Source organism: Equus przewalskii, chromosome 11 (assembly GCF_037783145.1).
Source record: "Equus przewalskii isolate Varuska chromosome 11, EquPr2, whole genome shotgun sequence".
Lineage (NCBI taxonomy): Eukaryota > Metazoa > Chordata > Mammalia > Perissodactyla > Equidae > Equus > Equus przewalskii.
This window is the reverse complement of record NC_091841.1, coordinates 8,848,744-8,870,027: the sequence shown is the minus strand read 5'-3', so window position 1 is coordinate 8,870,027 and position 21,284 is coordinate 8,848,744. Positions and strand designations below refer to the sequence as shown.

At 44.5% G+C, this 21,284-nt stretch overlaps 1 protein-coding gene across 11 annotated transcripts in view; it reads right to left on the bottom strand.

Moving 5' to 3' along the window:
* The window catches only part of ALKBH3 (alkB homolog 3, alpha-ketoglutarate dependent dioxygenase), a 39,251-nt gene that overhangs the window by 13,930 nt on the left and 4,037 nt on the right, over positions 1 to 21,284 (bottom strand). For all 11 annotated transcript variants that reach the window (XM_070564863.1, XM_008528585.2, XM_070564869.1 and 8 more), the window contains 4 exons: positions 18,625 to 18,672; positions 16,892 to 16,995; positions 15,258 to 15,346; positions 9,388 to 9,597 (listed from right to left, as the gene is read on the bottom strand). In XM_070564863.1, the coding sequence (XP_070420964.1) occupies positions 9,388 to 9,597; positions 15,258 to 15,346; positions 16,892 to 16,995; positions 18,625 to 18,672 (451 nt within the window). The remainder of the gene's footprint in view (positions 1 to 9,387; positions 9,598 to 15,257; positions 15,347 to 16,891; positions 16,996 to 18,624; positions 18,673 to 21,284) is intronic.

Below are 21,284 nucleotides of genomic sequence, written 5' to 3'. Positions count from 1 at the left end.
GCAGCTGGCCTCCCGAGCTCACTGGAGACTGAACGTAAGGCATCGAGAAGAGAGCAGGCAGGTCAGCACTGCCCGCCTGTTATTTACCATTCTCGCTTTGCTGTTGTTATGTGGACGATTCCCCCAGGGTATGTCTGGCAGAGGCCTGTCATCTGAGCCCCACTTACACAGCCAATGGGCTGCTTCACACCAGGAAGGCTCGGGCACCTCGAACCAGCACGGAGAAGAAGGAACTCCCAATCCCCTCTCCAACCTGCCTTCAACAAGGCCAAAGTCAAAGCAAAGACCACCGCCCCGCCCCCCCCCCCCCCCCCCCCCGCCCCGCCCCGCGTCTGAGTAAACAGCACCTCCATCCACCACTGCTCAAGCCGGAAACCGGGAGTCACTCCTGATTCTCAGCCTCACGTCTGAAGTCTCACCGGCCACTTCTGTTGATTCACCCTCAAAAACAAACCTCAAATGCATTCCCTTCTCTTCCGCTCAGTGCCACCATCTTGGTCCGCCCAGCGGCATCCCACTAAGAATCCTGCACCACCCTGTTATCGCATCGCCTGCTCTCCCTCTCCCAAACTGTTCTTCACACGGCAGCCAGCGCTCTTCAAAATATGAACCAGATCGTGTCGCAGCCTCATTCATTCCCACTGCACTTAGAATACAGCCCACGTGCCAGAGCTCCACCACAAGTGTAGCTATTCCTCTCCACTCATTTATGACAGTCTAGCTCCTGTGACCTCCACGAGGGCAGGGCCCATACAGGTCATGTTCGCTGCTACAGCCCAGAGCTGGGTACAATACCTGACACACCGCAGGCGCTCACTGAATATTGGGTTGGGGGAGGGAGGAGAGAGGAGAGAAAATGAACTCTTCCTGAAAATATCCGGCATCTGGGTATCAGACAGAACTGAGGGAGAAGAGATTGGAATTAAGGACATCAGGGTGGAAAAGGTCCTTTTAGTCTCTTAGATATGCGGTGAGAAGAGCCTGGCAGCAAGATGGCCGCTGTGAGAGGGGTGAGTTCTTCAGACACTTCAAGAAAGAATTAAGACGACTTGGGAATTGAAACAATTAAAATAAGAGAACAGGGAAGAGCTGAAAATAACTGATGCTGTGAACCTGACCAAGAGAATAGTGCTATCACAATCATAAATGCACCTACCAGCAGCAGGATTGTGGAGTTTTCTGAGAGAACACTAATAAACCTGGTTTTACGATTTCAGGTTAGAAGTCACATGCCTCCTGAACATGTACAAAGCGATGAACTAGAACTTGGGATAAAAGTCGAAGCTGTGGATAAGAGATTCAGAAATCACTCCACCAAAGGAGGAGCAAGAACAAATGACATTCTATTTATTTACTTATTCAATCAAAATACACACACACACATGCAGTCCTAAATGCTTGGGACACGATATGAGACAGAAATGGGCCTTGCCCTTATAGCGTTTATAATCTACTGTCAGTTCATAATTTCCTAAAAATAATGTAGACAAAGATAACAGAATCAAAGATAATCTTGAATATCCATATTTAAGGGGTTGACTGTAAGCAAAAAACCCTCAAAGGATGCAGAGAAGTAGCAATGAGAAAAGTGTGAGAAGAGCTAAAATAATACAGTATCTCAGAAGCCAATAGGAGAAAGAAAAGGCAGCTAATAGAAGGTTGAGTGTCAACCAGAGAGGTGATGGACACTGGTGAGCAAGATGACAAGGAAGAAGAGAACGATGATTGAGAAAGGCGGGCATGTGCTCTTTAGGACCACGGTGTCAGTGTTAGCAGAGGGGCGGGGATGGATCTAGAGAGCAGGTGTTTTAAGAGTGAGTTAAGCTGTGAGGCAACAGAAACTGCAGGTGTAGACAGCTTATTCCAGAATTTGTGCTTCAAAAGCAAGAAAAAACCCAACACGTTAGTCAGAATATCTGCAGGGTCAAAGCAAAGGTTTTCTCCAGATGGTAACAGGTAATACAGGGACTCCCTCAGATCTCTGGTCCAAGAATCAGATACATGGTGAGCTGCTCGACAAGTACGGTCATGGCTTTGTGCAGACTGAGATGATATGTGAGAACTAAATGAGAGCCCGTGCCACGGCTCCTTAATCTGCTGAAGGCCACTGTCCCTTTACCTGCCCTAGCTCCCAACTTCCAACTGTGCCAATAACGTCCAGCCACCACACCACTTTTTTTTTAATCATTTCTTTTCAGCGTGTCTTCCCAATCAATTTGTGGTGCTGCCTTGCCCTTGAGAACCTGGCTGGCTTCTCGACTGCTTCATGGACCCTCTAAGCCTGCAGCTATATTTAGACTACAAAGTTGTGCCTATAGAGCCGACGCAAGCACACAGCCAGCCTTGCTGTTCATAGCGGTAACACATTTTCTAAATCTGACATAAACAAAACATATTAGTTGTGGAAATTACGGAAAGAGAATAAAGCTAGGACCCCACAAAGTCATATCCACAGAGTTATTCTGCTGACTCAGAGCATATTATAAATGATGGCATCCTCAGCATCGATCTGAAATACATTACTTTAAAAAGAGAAGCAGCTGTTTCTGAAATAAGATCTGCTAAAGTCAGAGGCTAGCTGGAAAAGCCTAGATGTGAAATCACTGAGGTTATCTGTTCAAAATGGATTTAAACTCACTCACCACACACAAATCTTTGGCTTTTATCAAACTCCTTCCTGGTTTTTGATACTGATTTGGCATGGAAGGTTCTGGTGAGGTGAGCAAGAATACTAGGCACAGGGGCCTGGCCTGTGCAATCAGCCATCCTATCCTGGGCACACGCAGTGACCCCAACAGCTCAACGAAGCAGGCCGTCACCAAGGCCTCACTGACAGCAGAGGGTGTGGGGGGTCTGGGCAACTGTCCAGTGCAGCAGAGGCTCTCTCCGCAGGCATCTAAACTCAGCCCCGCAGACCCAACTAGCAGGCTGGGCCCACGGAAAGGCAAATGATGTTTAAAGGGAGACAGCTGCTGACGGTGCCTGTTGTTAGATTTGTTGTTGATATAGTCCTGGGGGTAGGATGGGGGTGAAAAGGGACTGGATTTATTCAAAAACAAACTTGCTTTACACTCACTGCCACAGCCATTCTAACTACACTGAACACGCATCTGAAACCAGAAGACAATGTAATGAAGATTCCATTCTTGGTAATAAAATATTTCAAGAAATGCAACGTAAGGAACTGCTGTCTTGAAAGAGCTTCCACCCAAGACAACAGCACCAGAAACAAATGTTCTCCTTCCTCTGAGAGCCCATGAGACCGAATTCCACCATGCCCGACATCCAGCCAACCCCACTCACCAGCAAAAGTGTGAGGTTCTCCAGTCCTCCAGTAAAACAGAACACTCATTCCCAAACCATTCCTGGACACACGTGATCAGACGCAATCCCTACGCTCTCTCGCTCCTGCACCCTTCCAGCGTCCTTTGGAATTCCCACCAGTGATGAGCAAACACCCCTCGGTCCTCAGCCGCATGTGCTCTGAAAGCTCTCTTTACTTCCTTGTCCTAGCTGAAGCCTTGCTATCTCCAGAAGATCCCAAATTCCCTGGAACCCTCTCACACGGAAGGTGATCATGTCTCTCACCACCAGCAGATCTCAGAGCCAGGTGACATTCCTCATTAACGCTTTCAGACCATCAATCTCATGCCTCTCTTAAAAACCCCTGCTCTCTGAGCTCCATCCACTTTCTCCTTCTCCGCCTTCGTCGTAGGTACCTAAAAGGTATTCACAGTCTCCAATTCGTCTCCTGGCTTCTTCTCTTGCTCCTTTCTAATCCAGGTTCCACACAGTAGCAACTGACCTTGTAAAATTATCAACCAGATCTTGTCACTCTCCTGCTTAACATACTTCAGTGGCTTCTTGCTGGACTTAAACCCCACTCCCTCCTGAAGCCCCGAGTCTCTGCACCGTCTGGCCCCCACCCGCCTTCCCCATCTCATCACCTGCTCACTCTGCTCCAGTGAGGACCCTCCTTCTCCTTCCCCAGACTCACCAAGCTTTTCCTGCCTCAGCTAAGCAGCCCCCCCATGAAAATGTGACTTGTGAAAGATGAGAAAATCATCAAAAGGCTTAGGAATAGATTTTAAGAGTATGGCAAAGGGGAGAAGAAAACTACCGCTGGGACAAGGTTTGAAAAAGACAAATCTGCAAGGAGGCCCCAGACTGAATGACAGCACACACGAAAATGACGAATCGCTGTGGAAAAGGCTGTTCTCCCGAGACTAAGGGCACTGTCAGTGGCAAGGCAAAACTGGGAGGCTCTGTGCAGAAGTTCTTTCTTCCCAGCGGGAGGCAGGGCATGGATTCTAGCCTATGACAAGGCCCCAAGGAAGCAAAGGATGATTCCGACTCCCAAAGGATCTCGAGTCTGAAAATGATTCAAGTCCTACCAGGACTACTTATCTTTATGCGCTTAAACATGTGCACATTTGTTTACCCATTCACACTCTCCAAACCATTCCATGATGCAGAGACAGGAGCTCGAAACTCAGTCACCGCTCCTGCTCGCAGGCTACTTCACCCTCCCTGCGTCGCCCTTCCTCCCTCCATGAAGGCCATTGCACAGGTCAAGGGAATCTTGGAGTTTGGCCTCACGGCTATTCATTTCCTTCCTCGATTTCCACATGTGGAAAGTCCCCATGGCATCTAGCATCTACAAAAGCTCACAGACTCACTGATCACTGCGACAACTGTCACAATGCCTTTCATGGGGGAACTTTTCTGTTACTCCCATGAAGGAGCTACCAATTATCATCTCCATTTACAAACAAGGAGTAAGTATAAATGAGGTGGACAGGTGCTTTTTACCAACATCAGGGACAGAAACAGGAAACAAAACCTAATTTGCTACATTTCATTAGGGCATGTATTAAAAAGACGACGGTTATCAACAACTTCTTTCCAGCACTGCCTGCAGTCCCTCCGAGCAGCTGCTGTAATCAGAGATGGACTAGGAAGTGTGGATGACTGGCACAGCAGCAGTGGGGTGCTGGCTGAGGGGAGGGTCAGACACTACAGTCTAGCTTATCCAATTTTCAAAGGTAAGCTAGTCACTATTATACTGTTTTGGATTCCAATATCCTAATTTTTTCTAAAGTCCCGGAATATATCAGTATTTATGATCAAACCAACCTTTTCCTACTCTGCTCTCCCCAGTAGTGTGTAAAAACCAATTAGCAAGGGAGGCACCAGGAGCTCCAATTCACTGGGAGCTCTCAGAGCCTCTGCTGTCAGCAGTGGGTTTACAACCATCTCTCCTGGTGATGTGAAAGGGTTCACATCCTTCAGAAGGTACTCGAGAGAGGAGCGATTAGAGAAATGCCCAACTTGCCTCAACTCAATAGCCCTGAGGGGGACAGAAGCCCCTCATATTTTCAGGATTCAGCTGAAGAACAGAGCTTATTCATGGATAATTTTCTAGAAAAACAAGGCTTGGGGGATCTAAACCTCCAGTGCATCACAAACTTCCTGCTATTACCTAATAACCACCCCCCCAACTCAGCCATCACTGTTTCCATGGTAACTGACAGAGAAATAGCAGCCTGCCAAACGGCTTTTGTGGTTCCTTCTCCAGCTTGTTTTTCAGTATAGAATTAAAGCTAGCTGGGAAAGGAACCAGACTAATCTTTACAACAGGGACGTGATGCAGTTTGCAAAGTATAATGGGGTTTGGGACAGGAGTGTTGCAAAGCTTTAATGAGCCCAGCTTGGTAGAATAAAAAAGGTTCTTGGTTTCTAAAAAATGCCTGCTCAAGTATATTTGGTAAGTTTTACTTCTGTCTTAAGACAGTATATCCTGATATTGGCCAGAAGATAAATAGGGTGCTATTCACTCAGTCGTTAACTCAATTAACAAAAGAAGGGATGGGGTGAATGGGAGAGCAAGATGAGTCAGGTCTACTGTGCCCACAGTACCTTATTATCATCGAAGGAAATGGTGATTTACTCCCAAGTCAAAATGAATGAGTGGGAGTTGGCAGACTTGGACGAGGACCGTGTAAAAAGGAGGGCGCCTGGAGGAGTGAAATGTTTGACCTTGGGGATGATGTGCGCATGGAGCTGACAGCCAAGCGCCTGAGTCACAGGCCCTGGTGCCGAGGAAACACGTCACCCCATCTCAGCCCAGAATGCAGAGTGTGGCACTGGGGCAGCTCTCGGATCCCCAGCCACAGAGACCTGCCCGAGGCGCCGGACAGCAGGCCACGCCGCTGCTGAGGGGTGGAGGCGTCTGAAGGTAAAAAAGACGATTCTCTTTGAAACCGGCCCCGAACAGATGCTTTTCTGTCTCAAAATCGCATACCTGAATGAAGAGCAGAAAATCTCATGAGTCTGCTGTCAGCCCTAGATGAGAAACTCTGACTTGGGTCAAACAGGTATTCGCTTCTCCTCTGAGAGGTTAACGCTCACTTGCGTTTGAAAGAGGTTCCCTCCCGTGGCCTCTGGCACGCTCCAAATGTCTTGTTGACAGACATGAAAAGCACAATCTCTAGTGGCACACCAGGATAGGTCCCTCAGAGTCACAGAAAGTCAGACTCTTACAAATCCCACACGGAAGACTGAGCTAATTTGTACTTTTTAATCTATGCTTTTACCTTGGGTTGTATGAATCATGAGTCTTGTTCTCAGAGCTATCACCGGAGTTCAGAAAGAAAAGTAGACAGATTTACAACCACCACTTCCTTTCAATCCTTTGGGAAAGAGATCATTGTAATAAGATAAAGATGATGTATTCTGAGATACATTTCCGAGGCTGTCAACTCAAAGAAAGGCTTCTGTACTTCTGGTTTAGCTAGACTTGTGGAGCCCTAGATTTTTGGAATCTGTTAAAGAAACTTGAAGGAGCCTTTCCAAAAGTGTAAACTTGGGTCTTGTTTACCCAAGAATGGACCTTACAGGTTCTGGGGGAAAAAGTCATTTTTAAACTGTATTCACTAATGCATGCTTATAATTTCAAATATATTAACATTCAATTTCTCCATCTTAACAGCCAGGATTGAAGAGATAAACAACTGCACCAAACTCGATCTAGTTAAGCCTGCACAGGAAGCCAAATCAGAGTCAATAACCCGAGGTACTAACACATTTACACTTCTGCCCAAATCCGTCTCCCCAGCCAACTTTGTTTCAAGGTCTCAGACAAATTTTCTTACTTATCAGATCTGTATTTTTACCAAATCAGGTACCACAGTTATAGGGCAGATTCCCTTGATTCTAGCAGGTAATTAAAGGGACTTAACCACATTTTTGGGGTTTCACGGCCTGCACGGTGACTCAGTGATCAAAACCGCCTCCAGGAAGCCTTGAGAAGAGAAAGCTCCAGCACGGACAGTCTCTCTCTTACAGAGGGATTTTGTTTCAAATGGCTGCCCTCAGAAACGACGCTCTGTGGTAATTATATTCTCCATCCACGCATTAACCTATAACATAACTGAAGTATATTACCAAGAAATGGCTCTTGATCACCATGAACAATGTTTTATATGAGAAAATGAAGCCCTTCAGCTGCCTGGAGGGGAAGAGAAATGGGGGGTATTCTGGGCACCAGAACACTCTTAACGTTCAATGGTTGGAAACTGCTCATACAGTAAAACTAATTATCCAGAAAGCATGCTCTGGGAATTCTTCAGCTTCAAATCTATAAATAGGCCAAAACGTTTTGTAAAAGGGGGTGGTGGCGAATGTACGTGTGTGAAGAAACAGTAACTGAATACTTAAATTAGACCTGGCGACCAGGAAACTAACTGCAGAGAACTGGAGACTGGGACTGCAGTGAAGACTACACTGCGCCCACTGAGCCCGTCTGCCGACCGAGAGGGTGGAAGGCTAACTCCGGAAGGCACAGCGCTAATGCGGCAGATCACGAACTCCTGAGGGGCGAAGACGACTTCATCTTACTCACTGCTACGGCCCCAGCTCCCACCCCACGCCTGGCGATCGCTGGGGTTCCACATGTCTGGCTTGAGAAGAGGGTGTGAACTTAAAAATGAGGCACGCGGTGCTTCTCTCCAATCATGGAAAGGAGTCTTAGCAAGGGCAGGATGAATTCTTCACACATGTGAACTTGGGATTTAACTGAGGGGCAGCCTGCGTGGAAGAGCATAACCATATGTAAAGGGCATGGCAAGGCTGGGGAGTCTGCTTCTTGCGTGGTCCTCCCTGGTACAAGGAAGGCTGACTGCCCGGGAAACCGCAAAGGCTCCTCAACAAGTCCCTGCAACTCGCAATCCCCTGCTGACACAGACCAACGCTGCTGTGTCAGCAAAAGCAGAGAGAACCTAACCAATGGGAAGCGTACCAGCAAAAGGCGCTCAATGGCATACATGCAAAACGACACAATATGCTTCAGAACACCAGGCCTGGAAACCCACTACACGGCACGAATAGAGCCCTGTCCATCAACGCTTCTTAGAGAAGCATATCTGACGAAGGGCAGACACTAGCAGTGACTGACTAACGATTATGTGGTCCGGATTCTTCAAAACACAGCCTTGCAGGCCCTCCATGCTGGCTGGGGCTGGTTCAATGTCATCAGCTGAATGATTGGGAACCTTGCTGGAAAAAGACCCAAACCCTGGAAAAGAGAAGATCTGGTAGAGGTTTGCTCTTTCCTTAGAGTTCCCAGCATCTTTCTACCCATCTCAGGCCTGAGGTTCCACACTTTTTGATTTAAAAAAATTAGCAGCCTGGTGCTCCTCAACTGTCACGTCATACAGGAAGAGGTGGGATGGAGAACTGAAGGGATTACACAGCCCATTTCATCGCCGCTTCTGGACCTGAACTTGGACAGACCACCGCCTCTGCTAATCTGGCGTGAACTTCCTGTCTCCGAAAGAACTGCAGAGGTAGCTCTATCTCAGGAGACGGCTAGGAAGGCGATGAGGACGCACGGCAGGCCCTCACAGGAAAGCGGCAACGGTGCTGCGAAGAACACCTACTTAAAATAAAGGCTTCCTCGGGAGCATCCTCTTTGAGCTTCCTTCCTTTCCCTTCCTGCCCCCCCCGGATGGAGCCTCCCTTTATAAGTTGTCCTTCAGAGAATTTTTCGCAATTGCAATTATTTGAGTAATTAGTAATACCTGTCTACCCCTGGCCCCACGAGGAAAGGAACTGTATCTGTCCTTTCTGCCGAAAGAAGAGCCTCAGCGCCTGGCAGGTGGCAGGCAATTTCTGCTGGGTAAGTAAATGAACGAATGGGCACTCTGGGAGTCAAAAGTGAACCACAGGGTAAGCAATCAGTTGAAAACGTTTCATCAACAAAACACATACTCCTATCCTCTAAATCTGAAAATAGGAGCTTTGTAGCTCCTATTTGTAAAGTAGAGCTCCTTTTTTCACAGAATAATAGGAGGCAGGAAGGATATTAAAAAAAGAGAGAATACTCACTGGTGGGGGCTTCTTTCTCATCTCAAACATGCGTGTGGCCCCAAAACTGAGTGAAGCAATGACGGGGCACCTCCCCAGCGAGGGTTCGTCATCACTATGCCAGTCCACACTGTCCTTCTCATTTCGGTAAAGATTGCAGAGCAGTGAGTTGAAAGTGTGACCAGTGTTCTCTTCAATTTGGCTCTTCAGTGTGAGAAGCACAGGATGCCACTGCAATCAACAGGCCAAGAAATGGGCAGACGGTTCACAAATGACGAAAGGTGGCAGCCAGGGGGAAAAATAGAAAGAAAGTGCAAAATCAGTCAAATTATAAACATGGGCATGGAATAAGCAAACCACTTTTATGCAATAAGCACAAGCCAAGAAGAGTAGTTTAATTCCCTCCCACTATTTCTGTTTTGAAGCAAGCTGACCTCTGTAATTCTATTAAGGTACTAAATTTGGTTGAGTCATGTCATGAGACCCAGGCCTATCTACCCATCCCATCTGTGCCATGTGAAATCCATGACTCTCGCAACATGGCAGCTATCGATACCCTCAGGGCGGGCACCTCGGTAGGTGGTCGAGAAGGTGGTGAGTGGAGCCCAAGTCTGGTTTGCCACCACAGCTGTCAGGCAGGCAGCCAGCCAGCCAGCCAGCCAGCCAGCCAGCCAGCTGATACAGACCGAAATCTGAGGAGCGAAAGAACCTTCCTGTGGGTGGCCCTGTGTTCATTCAATTCCCATGTTATCACAAATGGGAGAATTAACTTTTTAAAAATATATTAAATATTTCCAGAGTGGCTAACTTCCTGAAACAGAAGCTGAAGGGGAAAAACATTCTTCTCTACAGAATGGAGTCACAGCACGGCCTTCATAGGCATACAGGCTGTGAGCCACAGAGTTAACAGTCCACAGTCCTGCCCCGGAGCACCAAGTGCGCTTGCATTTGCTTCCACGTGGAAGTCGCGGTTTTGCCACGTATGCTACTGGAAGCTCCGACCCCTGACCTCTAGCTGTACTGGAAGCCACCACCAGCGTAGCTTGTGTTGGGGCTTGTTAGAATTCTAGGTCTTTCCTCCAAGAGCTCTCACCTGCTTTACAGAGCTACGTTTAGGACGGTGGTTCTCAAACTTTACACTCAAAACTTCTTGAGGACCCAAGGAACTTCTGCTTATGTGGGTAACAGCAATGATATTTACCATATTAAAAATTAAAATGGAAAAAACTTTAAACTATTGGTTAATTCATTAAAAACATGGCAAACCCATTACATGGTAACATAAATATTATTTACGAAAAATAACTATTTTCCAATACAAAAGTTTGGTAAGACGAGTGGCACTGTTTTGCAAATCTCTTTACTGTCTGGCTTAATTGAAGAGAGCTGACTGCTATATCTGCTCCTGCATTCAATCTGTTACAATGTGTTGTTTGCATCTAAGGATAGGAAGAAAACAGGTTTCATCGAGATACATAGTTGGAAATGGGAGTCTTCTATAGCCTTTTCAAAAGTTGTAGATACTCTTTGATATTACACCAAAACTCAACAGTACTGACTTCTTACTTATTCTTTTACTAAAATATTTTTCTATTGAGGTAACATTGGTTTATAACATTACACAAATTTCAGATGTAGGTCATTATATTTCAACTTCGATTTCTTAAAGGTTAGTTGCAATGTAGAATCTGAAACCATATCAACAAACTTTTCATATTCTGTTATATTTAAATCCACTGGTGCAGCCTGCACTTTGAATGGATTTTTTTTTTTTAAAGATTGGCACCTGAGCTAACAACTGTTGCCAATCTTTTTTTTCTTCCCAAAGCCCCCCAGTACACAGTTGTATATTCTAGTTATGAGTGCCTCTGGTTGTATGAATGGATCTTTAATCTTGCATGATGCTGTAACATCAAGAACTGGCCATTTTGAAAATATTGGTTCACTGAGTTATACAACTCTTTTAATTGCTGATGCATTTCATTATACAGTATCAAAAATCATATCCATTAATATCACCACTGATCTCATCAGAAAAGGCTAAGTAATGGAAAGAGGTCAGGCTCAAAGTGGTGAATATGAGTTTTTCGAAAATTCTAATTTTTGCTTGAAAATAACTTTTATCATTAGTAGCAAATCCTGTCCATTGTTTTCCTTGAAGTGCCACTGACTTCATTCATTTATGAGAAAACGTCTGCCAAATGCTCAAGTCTGAGTAACCACAGTTTGTCTGCCAGTTGCTCTTCCAAGTAAAAATGGTCCACGAAAAAAGCAGCCAGTTCAGCTTACAGCTTAAACAGTCACGCAAGTGTTTCTCCTCGACAAGCTCCTGCTTGGTTTGTAGCAGGAGGGTTTTATGCATACTTGCCGCTTCATCAAACTGTTAAAAAGACATGTACTCAAAGATCAAGATCTAATAAAACTAATAATGTTTACTGCTTCATCAAGGGATATTAAGTGAAACCAGCAATTTTTCTCAAACTGGAAGTGCATGGCAGAAAAGAATACAATGATCACCAGTACAGTTTGGTGACAATGCCTTAATTCATGCTAAGAAGGCTCCAGCAGTTTTACCCACCACTACTTTTGTATCATTAGTGCAAATTCAACACAGTGAAAACGTCATCTAGTCTTAGTATTATTATAATAGTTTTGACCTTGAGGATTCCCAAAAAAGGATTTCATGGACCCCCTCCAGGGATGCACAGATTCCACTTTAAGAACTGCTACTTCTGGGGCCGGCCTGGTGGCACAGTGGTTAAGTTTGCATGTGCTGCTTCAGCAGCCCGGGGTTCGCCAGTTCAGATCCCAGCTGCGGACATGGCACTGATTGGCAAGCCATGCTGTGGCAGGCGTCCCATACATAAAGTGGAGGAAGATGGGCACGGATGTTAGCTCAGGGCCAGTCTTCCTCAGCAAAAAGAGGAGGATTGGCAGCAGATGTTAGCTCAGGGCTAACCTTCCTCAAACAAACAAAAAAAAGAACTGCTACTTCTGAGAGCCCCTGCAAAGGCCACGTTCTATGTCTGGTAGTGAAGGAACAGATGTTCAGCAAAGGAAAGCACATTATTAATATTAAATACATCCCATGGCTATTGTCAGGTAAAACTGCCAGGGAAGCATATGTGGGGATCCCTCAGCTTTGCTGTGAGGTGGAAACCATGATAAAAGCTGGGTTTCCTTGTTACGGATATTAGCATTATATTCTAAGCAGAGGATTTTAAAAAATAAACAGCAACTACAACAAACAAAACTTAGACCAATAAAACAGAAATGTTATTAAACTAAACTATGTTCAAGAGGATAAACTTCAAAGTGAAATTCCACAATAATGTTAGCAAGCCGTATTTGCTATCTATTTTATGACTTTAAGCTTATTTTCACGGAGATAAAGATGAGATGCTAGAATTATAAACTTCAAACAAGAATGTAGAGGAGGATGGGAGCATGTTTGCAATGTGACTGTGAAACTAATTAGCGCTTCCCAATGCACTTGGGGACTGAGCACCATGATAACACCGAGTCTGCAGGATGTTTCTAAGTGGGAATATGCTTTTTCTTGGTTATTTTTGGTGGTGAAGTAAGGAGAGAAAAAGAGGATAATGAACTAGAGGATTAATTTAGACTCTCCAACCAATACTCTATATACAGATCCCTCAGAACTGAACGTCTAAATTAAAATTCAGCGTCATCTCACTGTTCACTGAAGACATTCTATCCTTAAAAGACATCTGAGGAGAAGAGCATGAGGCGGCGTGCCTCACAGAAGTCAAAGGAGCTATTCAGTCACTTCCAATAGCGCTTTGTAGAGAGCCAGGGGCCACAGAGGCGCCTCTGGGACCACAGGAGGGAAACGAGAGGGAGCCGGAGGGCTCCCGGCCGTCAAGGCGCTCTTTGATTTTCATACGCAGAGTTCCCGTAAGACTGAGATTGAACAAAGGCTCACAGAACTTTAACAACCTACGACTGACTCTGCCCCTGTGCTATGGGATATGAAGCTCGACGTATAACGGTTTTAAAATTAAACGAGTACCTCCAACACACATATACACACATTAGTGAATTCCCCTTAAAAAAACCTAAGAAAGGGGCATCTCTTTTGATTTTGTTCATGATGTATACCAATAAAGTAAATCTATTAGCAATAAATACAAAGTGATGAGCCAGCCAAATTCAAATTACAGAATTCTAATTTGACAGCCTTAATACCCAACAAAAGAGGCCTTCTTGAATAAATTATTCAAATTCAATGTGGATTATGGAATACTACGCAGCTGTTAAATACGATGTTGTAAAAAAGTATTTAATGATACTAACACACGCTAATAATATAGTTAAATGAAATGTAGTATACACAATTGATTTTATTTTTATAGAAAAATTCTCTACATATATTTGCCTAACATAAAAGACTGGAACCAAAGCATCAGGTAGAATTACCCAAAATCTTAATATTCTTCATGCTTATCTGCAGTTTCTAAACTTTCAAAATAAACACACATTACTTACATTAGAATAAAAGGATTGTCATTACAAAAGTTCTTTGGAAGGGTCGTCAGAATGCCGCCAAAGCGCAAGCCCCTCTACTCAGCAGCAGGTCTTCCACGCTTACGTTTATCACAGAGCAGTGGTTCTCAGCCAGGGGCAGTTTTGCACCCCCAGCAAGTGTTGGGCAAAGTCCGGAGGCATTTTTGGTTGTCTCGACTGGGTGAGAGGTGCTTCTGGCATCTCGTGGGTAGAAGTCAAACATCCTACAATGCCCAGGGCAGCCCCGACAACAAAGACTTATCCGGCCCAAAACGTCAATAATATCCTGGCTGAGAAATCCTGGTCTAAAGATTAACTAGAATGAACGAGAAGGAACTTGTTCTCCACAGCCTGTGTAATCCCTCAACTTCTCTGTTATGACTGTTGACAAGATGGGAAATTAATTCTGACAGACACACGGCCAGCAGTCTATGGTGGATTGGCCTAATTCAACTCTCTTCATGTTTCTAAATCAACCTCAGATATCAAGGGTCTCAGCACTTCCCTGGGCCATATTCTAAATGCAGCCCTAGAAACCAAAGCATAGAGCCATCTCCTTATGTGAAAAAGCCATGTGCCCTCCAGTCAATATTTTATCCCTGACCATTTTAGTAAAGTGGTAATTTATAAAAACAGATTTCTAGAAGCTCTAAAATATGTCACATTTCTGTTTATCCCGATGCCATAAGCAAAACTCTCTTCTCTTCAAAGTCTCTTTCAATAAAGCATAACTTTATTTGCCAAAGGCAAGATTCCAGAGACTAAACAGGGAGCTATTTCTTGGACTTTAACTCTATCCTCTGGACAAGCTTAATTTACACACCAGAATCTCTTTATCTACTGTCATGGAAATTTTCAAAACAAAAGCAGCAGCAGAAACAAGCCACAGCAGTGCTAAGCAGGAACCCTGAGCAGTGCAGCCATGGAGCGAATACAAAGTCAACAAGACAAACAGCAGATTTCTTCACAAATGGCCAAAGAGCCTAAGAAATGGAAAAAGACCTCACTGGCCAGTCATAAGGACGTGACCCCAGAACAAATGTGTCCCGGGGTGTACACAGAAGGGCTACAGCTAGAGATGCTTGGGGAAGGGGTAGATTAGGAAACGAAATGGTTCATTTCTTGAAATCCAAGAGTCTGGTTCCAGTTTCCCTAGTTCCAGGTTTTGCTCATCCTCAGAGTTCATCTACGGATCAAAAGCACATCAGGGTGATAAGTACAAAGACTCAGTGTTTGAAGCCAGAGGACTTTTTCAACTGGGAAGCATCATGCAGCTCCGCAAGGTAATTTATTATTATTTTACAGTACTCTGCATTTATGTCTATAGTCTATAAAAGCATACCAACGACAAAATTCCAACATACGTGAGGATTTGGTTCCATAGTGATCCTTGAATAAGTGTAAGGAAGTTCTCCATACCATGCTGTAAGTCTCGGTTGCTGGTAAGTTACATCTAAGAAAGAAAATACAGGGCCTTTGAAATGGTTTGACGCTATTTATGGCATCCCTCCTGAGCGCCAACAACCATGCCCTGCAATGTGCAAGAAGCCATGAGAAATGCAAAGGCAGAGTAAGGACGGGCTCGGACTGAGGTTCCACCTTCACAGAGGACACGGCGTGTCAGGAGCAGAATAGGTAAGAGCTAACAGGAAGCACACAGACAAGGAGCGTTGGCAGAAACAGTATGGGCAGAGGCTCTGAGGGGAGAAGGCGTGTGCCTTACTTCTGTCAGTGAGGGCACACACAAGAGTGAGGGAGAGACACTGCGGAACAGCAGAGATCAGATCAGGGAGGGTCTAAAAAGCAGGATACGGAGTCCGACCCTTGGAGGGAGGAATCTGTGGCACCAAGGTTCAGACAAGAAGCAAGACAAACTGTTGCCCCTGTGCCACCATTGCGTTCACCCCTTTGAGTCCCAATCAAGGAAAAAGTGCTCTGACCGACCACAGCATGTAGCTGACTTGAGTCAGAAGTTTCTGACATCCAGTTTATTTAGAGAGGGAGTTATGCACAGATCTATCATTCCCACAACTGATATCCACCACGACAATAAGAGGAATAAGAAAAGCAGCTCAGTCATCGAAAGCTCACTACGCACCAGGCACTCTGCTAAGTACTTACCGTGCGTTATCTCATTTAACTAGCAGAACCACCTTGCAAGGCAGGTATTATTATTAACTCATCTTACAGATCAGAAAACCAAGGATCGGAAAATTACTTAACTGTAATGTGCTTAAAATGAACAATTCCGCTGCATGACAGAGCCAGAAATCAGAGCCAAGTCTGTCCCCAAGAGCTCCGCGGTAGAAAGTGCTGGGAGTCAGGAGAAAGCTGACTCCTATTCTGATGTCTGAGTCACAAACACGAAGCCGGTCTACTCTGCCCCTTTTGTTACAGAACATTTAATTCACTTAATGTGCCAGACAGGAAATTTGATGCTGGAGCACGGTTGCCCCCCAGTGACCACCTCTGGCATAGCAGGTACCGCCCTCGTGGATGCCCACAGAGGAGCAGCTGCCAAGGCGGCCCAGGAGAGCACACATGTTGAAGCTAAAAGACACTGGATTCTTCTAGTGAAACTGAAAATAAAAAGCCGGTATAAGAAGGATTGCAAAAAGAACGTACGACAAATAGAATCAGAAAAAAGAACGCTCTGGAAGTTCCTATGAAGAGGAAAGTTGGCACCATTTGAAGTAATAAAGGTAGTGAATAATCACACAGGGAGATAAGCATGTCAACTACAGTTCAGCCAAAGCAAACGTCCTTTGGTTGCTGGAATCCCGCCCCATACTCCTGCCATGTCCTCTCTGAGAACATCTACTTCTTCTGTCTAGAACACTCTCCCTCGTGCCCTCAGACTGGCTGATTCTTTCTCATCCTCAGGGTCTCCAGTTTTGAATCTCTATTTGAGACTGGCTGTGGTGAGAAGGGCAACGGTATCAGAAAACATTCGGGAAAGGGAAGCCAGCGCAACATATTGTCCCCGAGATCTACTTACTCTCTCTGATGCCGGTCCTCTGCTTCCAGGGAACCTCCCGGCAAAGCTGCTCCAACACGCAGTCGGCTTCTTTCAAGTCAACAAAGCCAGGATACAAACGCACCCTTGATGCAGAAAGAGCCCTTATTAACTAAAGGACAGAGACGATGGCTTAGACTCTACCCACTAGCAGAGGAAATTAATCTGGATGATGCTTCCTTTCGCGGGTAGATGAAATCATCTTACCACCCCTCCCACGGCAGGCAGAGCCTAAGACCACCCAGGTCATGATGCTCCAGATGTCAAATAAACTCCTTTCATGTTAAGACAAATAAAAGAAGTGATGACCCACATAGGGATGCATAAGGGCTTTTATAGACATGGTTCAAATATTGCTCCAGCACTGCTTAGCTGTGAAACCTTGGGCAAGTTACTTCACGTCTCTGAACCTTAGTTTTTCTCATCTGTAACACAAAGACATCCACCTCATAAGGTCACTATGAAAAGCAGAATAACTAATAAAATGCCTGGCCCTGTAGTCTTCTGAAACTATGCCAATTGTAGGGAAAGTGATCATTTATGACTGTATCAAAATATACACATGCAAATGAAGGATCTTTCTCTCATTGAATATACACTTATTTCAACAATGCCAAGTCAGCTCAAAACCATTTCAGATATCCTTCTTAAGAAATGTTCTGAAAGCTCATGGGACATTCTCCTGAACAGCCTTTGTGGTACCGAAACTTCACTCTTTGAAGATGCATTTGATTTTTTTTTTTTTACAGCACAAGTAATTTACTAATTACTTTTAACCAGTTGTCTAATTTAAAATGTTTGGATCTGAATTATTTTTCCAGTTTTACTGAGATATAATTGACATACAGCACTGTGTAAGCTCAAGGTACAGAGCATAATAATCTGACTTACGTATACTGTGAAATGATTCTTTGAAAGAGCCAAAGCTCACCTGAAGCCACACCTGGTTAACAATGAGCTGTGACCAAAATAATGCAACTGGTTTTCCTGTGTGACTGTTAAACCTGCTTTAAAAGGGACATTTCAGAAAGGGTTAGAACGGCAGTACCCCTGGACTAATTATAGACTTCTCAGTCCAAGAGAAGCTCTTCCTAAGTAATTCATTTAAATACATAAGTCCTGATCTATTTAAGTGTCTCATTATTTTGTAGTGACAATTAGTACACTCATGCTTTAAGATGAATGCTTCAAAATGTTTTTAAAACAATGACTAAGGCCTAATAGACCCTAAATCGACCGTACTTTGACTTTACAGGAACCTACCTTAACGCAGATTAAGGTATTAATCTGTTAATTAGACTAAGGATTAACGTGACAATATATGTTTACATAACAATGCATGATTAACGTAATAATATAGGTAGTAATACATACAATGTAATTTAATAATAACGTAATGCGGCACCCACTGCAGAGAAGTCAGGCTAGACCCAACTCTAATTTTAAGTTACTATGTGGCACTAGGAGAAGCGACTCCATCTCCCTGGGCCTCACTTCCTCATCTGGAAAACTGGGAAGTAACAGTTACTACACCTGACAGACACTGTAAGGATGTTTTAAAGCCAGAAATGCTATATAAAAAGAAATCTTACCAAATTCTTACTCCCCAAGAATTTAGGGGGCAGACTGACCTATTTCAAGCATGGGAGTAGAATATTTTAAGAGATGATAACTGGGTAATAATCCTAGTCACTGTCTAGTGGGGGTTCACTTACCTGGATACGCCTGTGGGTGACAGGCTGATTTCATACACACCCTCTTTGCTAAAGGAACAAAGAAAACAGACTTGTTAGTATCAGGCAAAACAACACAACCCACCCAGTGGAAGGACTGTCCTTTGGAGTCCCCCAAATCCTGGTTCACCAAAATCATTTAACGACAAGGGCACACTGTGAGGGACACACGGCCGCGCCTTCTTCTAGCACTGAGATAAAGGACGAGATGGTGGGACATCATTAATGGACTGGGAATAGACTCCTGGCAGCATCAGGCCATGGAGACAGAGACCGGGATAAAGAAAATTCTGAGCCTGTCTTTATATTTCACCCATAATTTAGGCTGATGTGGTCCAGAAGCCTATCACACCCAGCAGAGCACCCCTTTGGAGACCCTGCAATAGGGATGCATTTAGCAGGCAGCAAGTACATCTCAGGGCTCTGAGCTTCTGCTGCTTCCAGGGATCCACATCTAACGAGGTTACTGCTCTGATTAAAATCCTTCGAAGGCTCCCCGTCAACTTTTCAGCACTGCATTCAAGGTCCCGTGATCTAGCTCCACCTCCTGACAGCCCCCACTGACCCATCCTCCTCCAGCAACGACTGCTGCCCGGAATCTCCTGAATACACCACCCTCTTTCTAATCCCACGCTCTTCTACCTGCTGGCATGCCTCCCACCATCCAGCACCCCCAATGCAACCCAGCTTTGGGCCAGTGGAAAACTCACCCTTCACAATCTCAGCTCAGCATCATTTCCGTAAACCTTTCCTGCCCTTTAATCCACCCGAGTAAGGTTACTCAGCTCATCTCTGTGCTACCACTGGACCTCACGCACGCCTACCTTTTCACAACATACAGGATTAGAATCTGTCTGATTACACGGCTATTTCATCTACTGGACTGGGGGCTACTGAGGGGCAAGGAATGGGTTATCATTCTGTTTCCCAGGGCCTAGCACCTAGGAGACGGACAACAAAAGCTTACTGAACTTAATCAAATGTGCAGAACAACAAAACTGCTGGAAATGAGCAGGGTGGTGAGGCCCATGGTGAGAAAAGCGACCTGGGCTGGACAGGGGCCTCCATCAAGACAAGTGTGTCACATCCTTCTCAGCCAGAGAGAAGTTACAGAGAATCGTTCAAAGGGACAGTTTTCACATCATGCTCTGCCATGTGAGGGAGCAGTTCATGATCTCTGAGCTGGGCTCTTAGGTAGACGTGTGAGCCCCTCTGAGCCAAAACGCAGGCAGAGTTACCGTCATCTATATTTATCGCATTTCTAAATAAGTTGCCTATAAAGTTTCCCATAGTGTGAATACAATGTTTCAATGTGATCTATTTTGGGGCACATTTATAAACTAGCTCACTTTAAATGTGGGCAACATTTCTGGCTATTAAAAAAAAAAACGTAGGGGCTGGCCCTGTGGCGTAGTGGTTAAGTTCAGTGTGCTCTGCTTCAGTGGCCCAAGTTTGTGGGTTCGGATCCCAGGCGCGGACCTACACCGTTCATCAAGCCATGCTGTGGTGGCGACCCACAGAAAAAACAGAGGAAGACTGGCACAGCTGTTAGCTCAAGGTTAATCTTCCTCAAGCAAAATGAGGAACATTGGCAACATATGTTAGCTCAAGGCCAATCTTCCTCACCAAAAAAAAAAAAATCCAGCATAGCTCACTTTAGATAACCAGAATTAACACACCATAGGGTCAAGTTGGAATGAATTCTGTCATTTTGCTCTGACCTACAAATTCACAACTGCCCATTTTTTCAGCCTAAATGTCCCATCTGTTCCTTCTAACAGGTTTCATGGTTTTGTTTATTCTCTTAATCACCAACAGAGGCGATATCACACTGGTATTTGTAAAACAAGCAAATACTCTTAAGAGCTGGTAGACTGGGCCATAAGTGATTATCTAGTCCAAAACCTTAATATTACACACAAACAGGCTAAAGTCCAGAGAGATGGCAAAAACTCACCCAAGGACTAGTTACATAGCTAACTAGTGGCAAGGCCATGACGATAAATCCTGTTTGAAAGTATGATGACATTTGTGTCAGTTTCAAATTTTTCTAAGATATACAAAATATGCAAACAGCCAAGCAGCTTAACAGACTGTCCATGAGCAATAACATACACATAATGCTAATGCTCAAATAAAAGGACACTTTCCACTGACAATCTATATCAGTTGGAAATTGAGAAGCAGGAAAAGAGTCAAAGAATCTTTCACCAATTTTGGTAAAGAACATTTTAGACACAGATCAATATAAGCGGGAATGTTTACTATCACTTAAATTACTCTGGAAGAACTATGTGGTTTAATAAAAAGACATTTAAGGTCATCTAGATTCTAGTATCTTTCATAAGCATCGCTAATAAAATGGTACCTAAAGGCTTCTCAAAGAGCCATGTTTCAATGACTCAGGAAAAATCCTCCTGTCTTTACCTGGAAGATATTTTAGCTTACTGCAGATATATTCGTGAAATAGGGTCAGGAAATCGACACCAGAGTAGGAGTTTAATGTACAGATATCTTGTTGCATTTTCCACGCCATCAGCAAATTCAGAAAGGCTTCTCAAAAGACCAAGTTTAAAGACATCTGAGATAGGAATATCCCAGCCTAAAATTAAGACACTAATTGGGCCATTATCTCTAGCAGA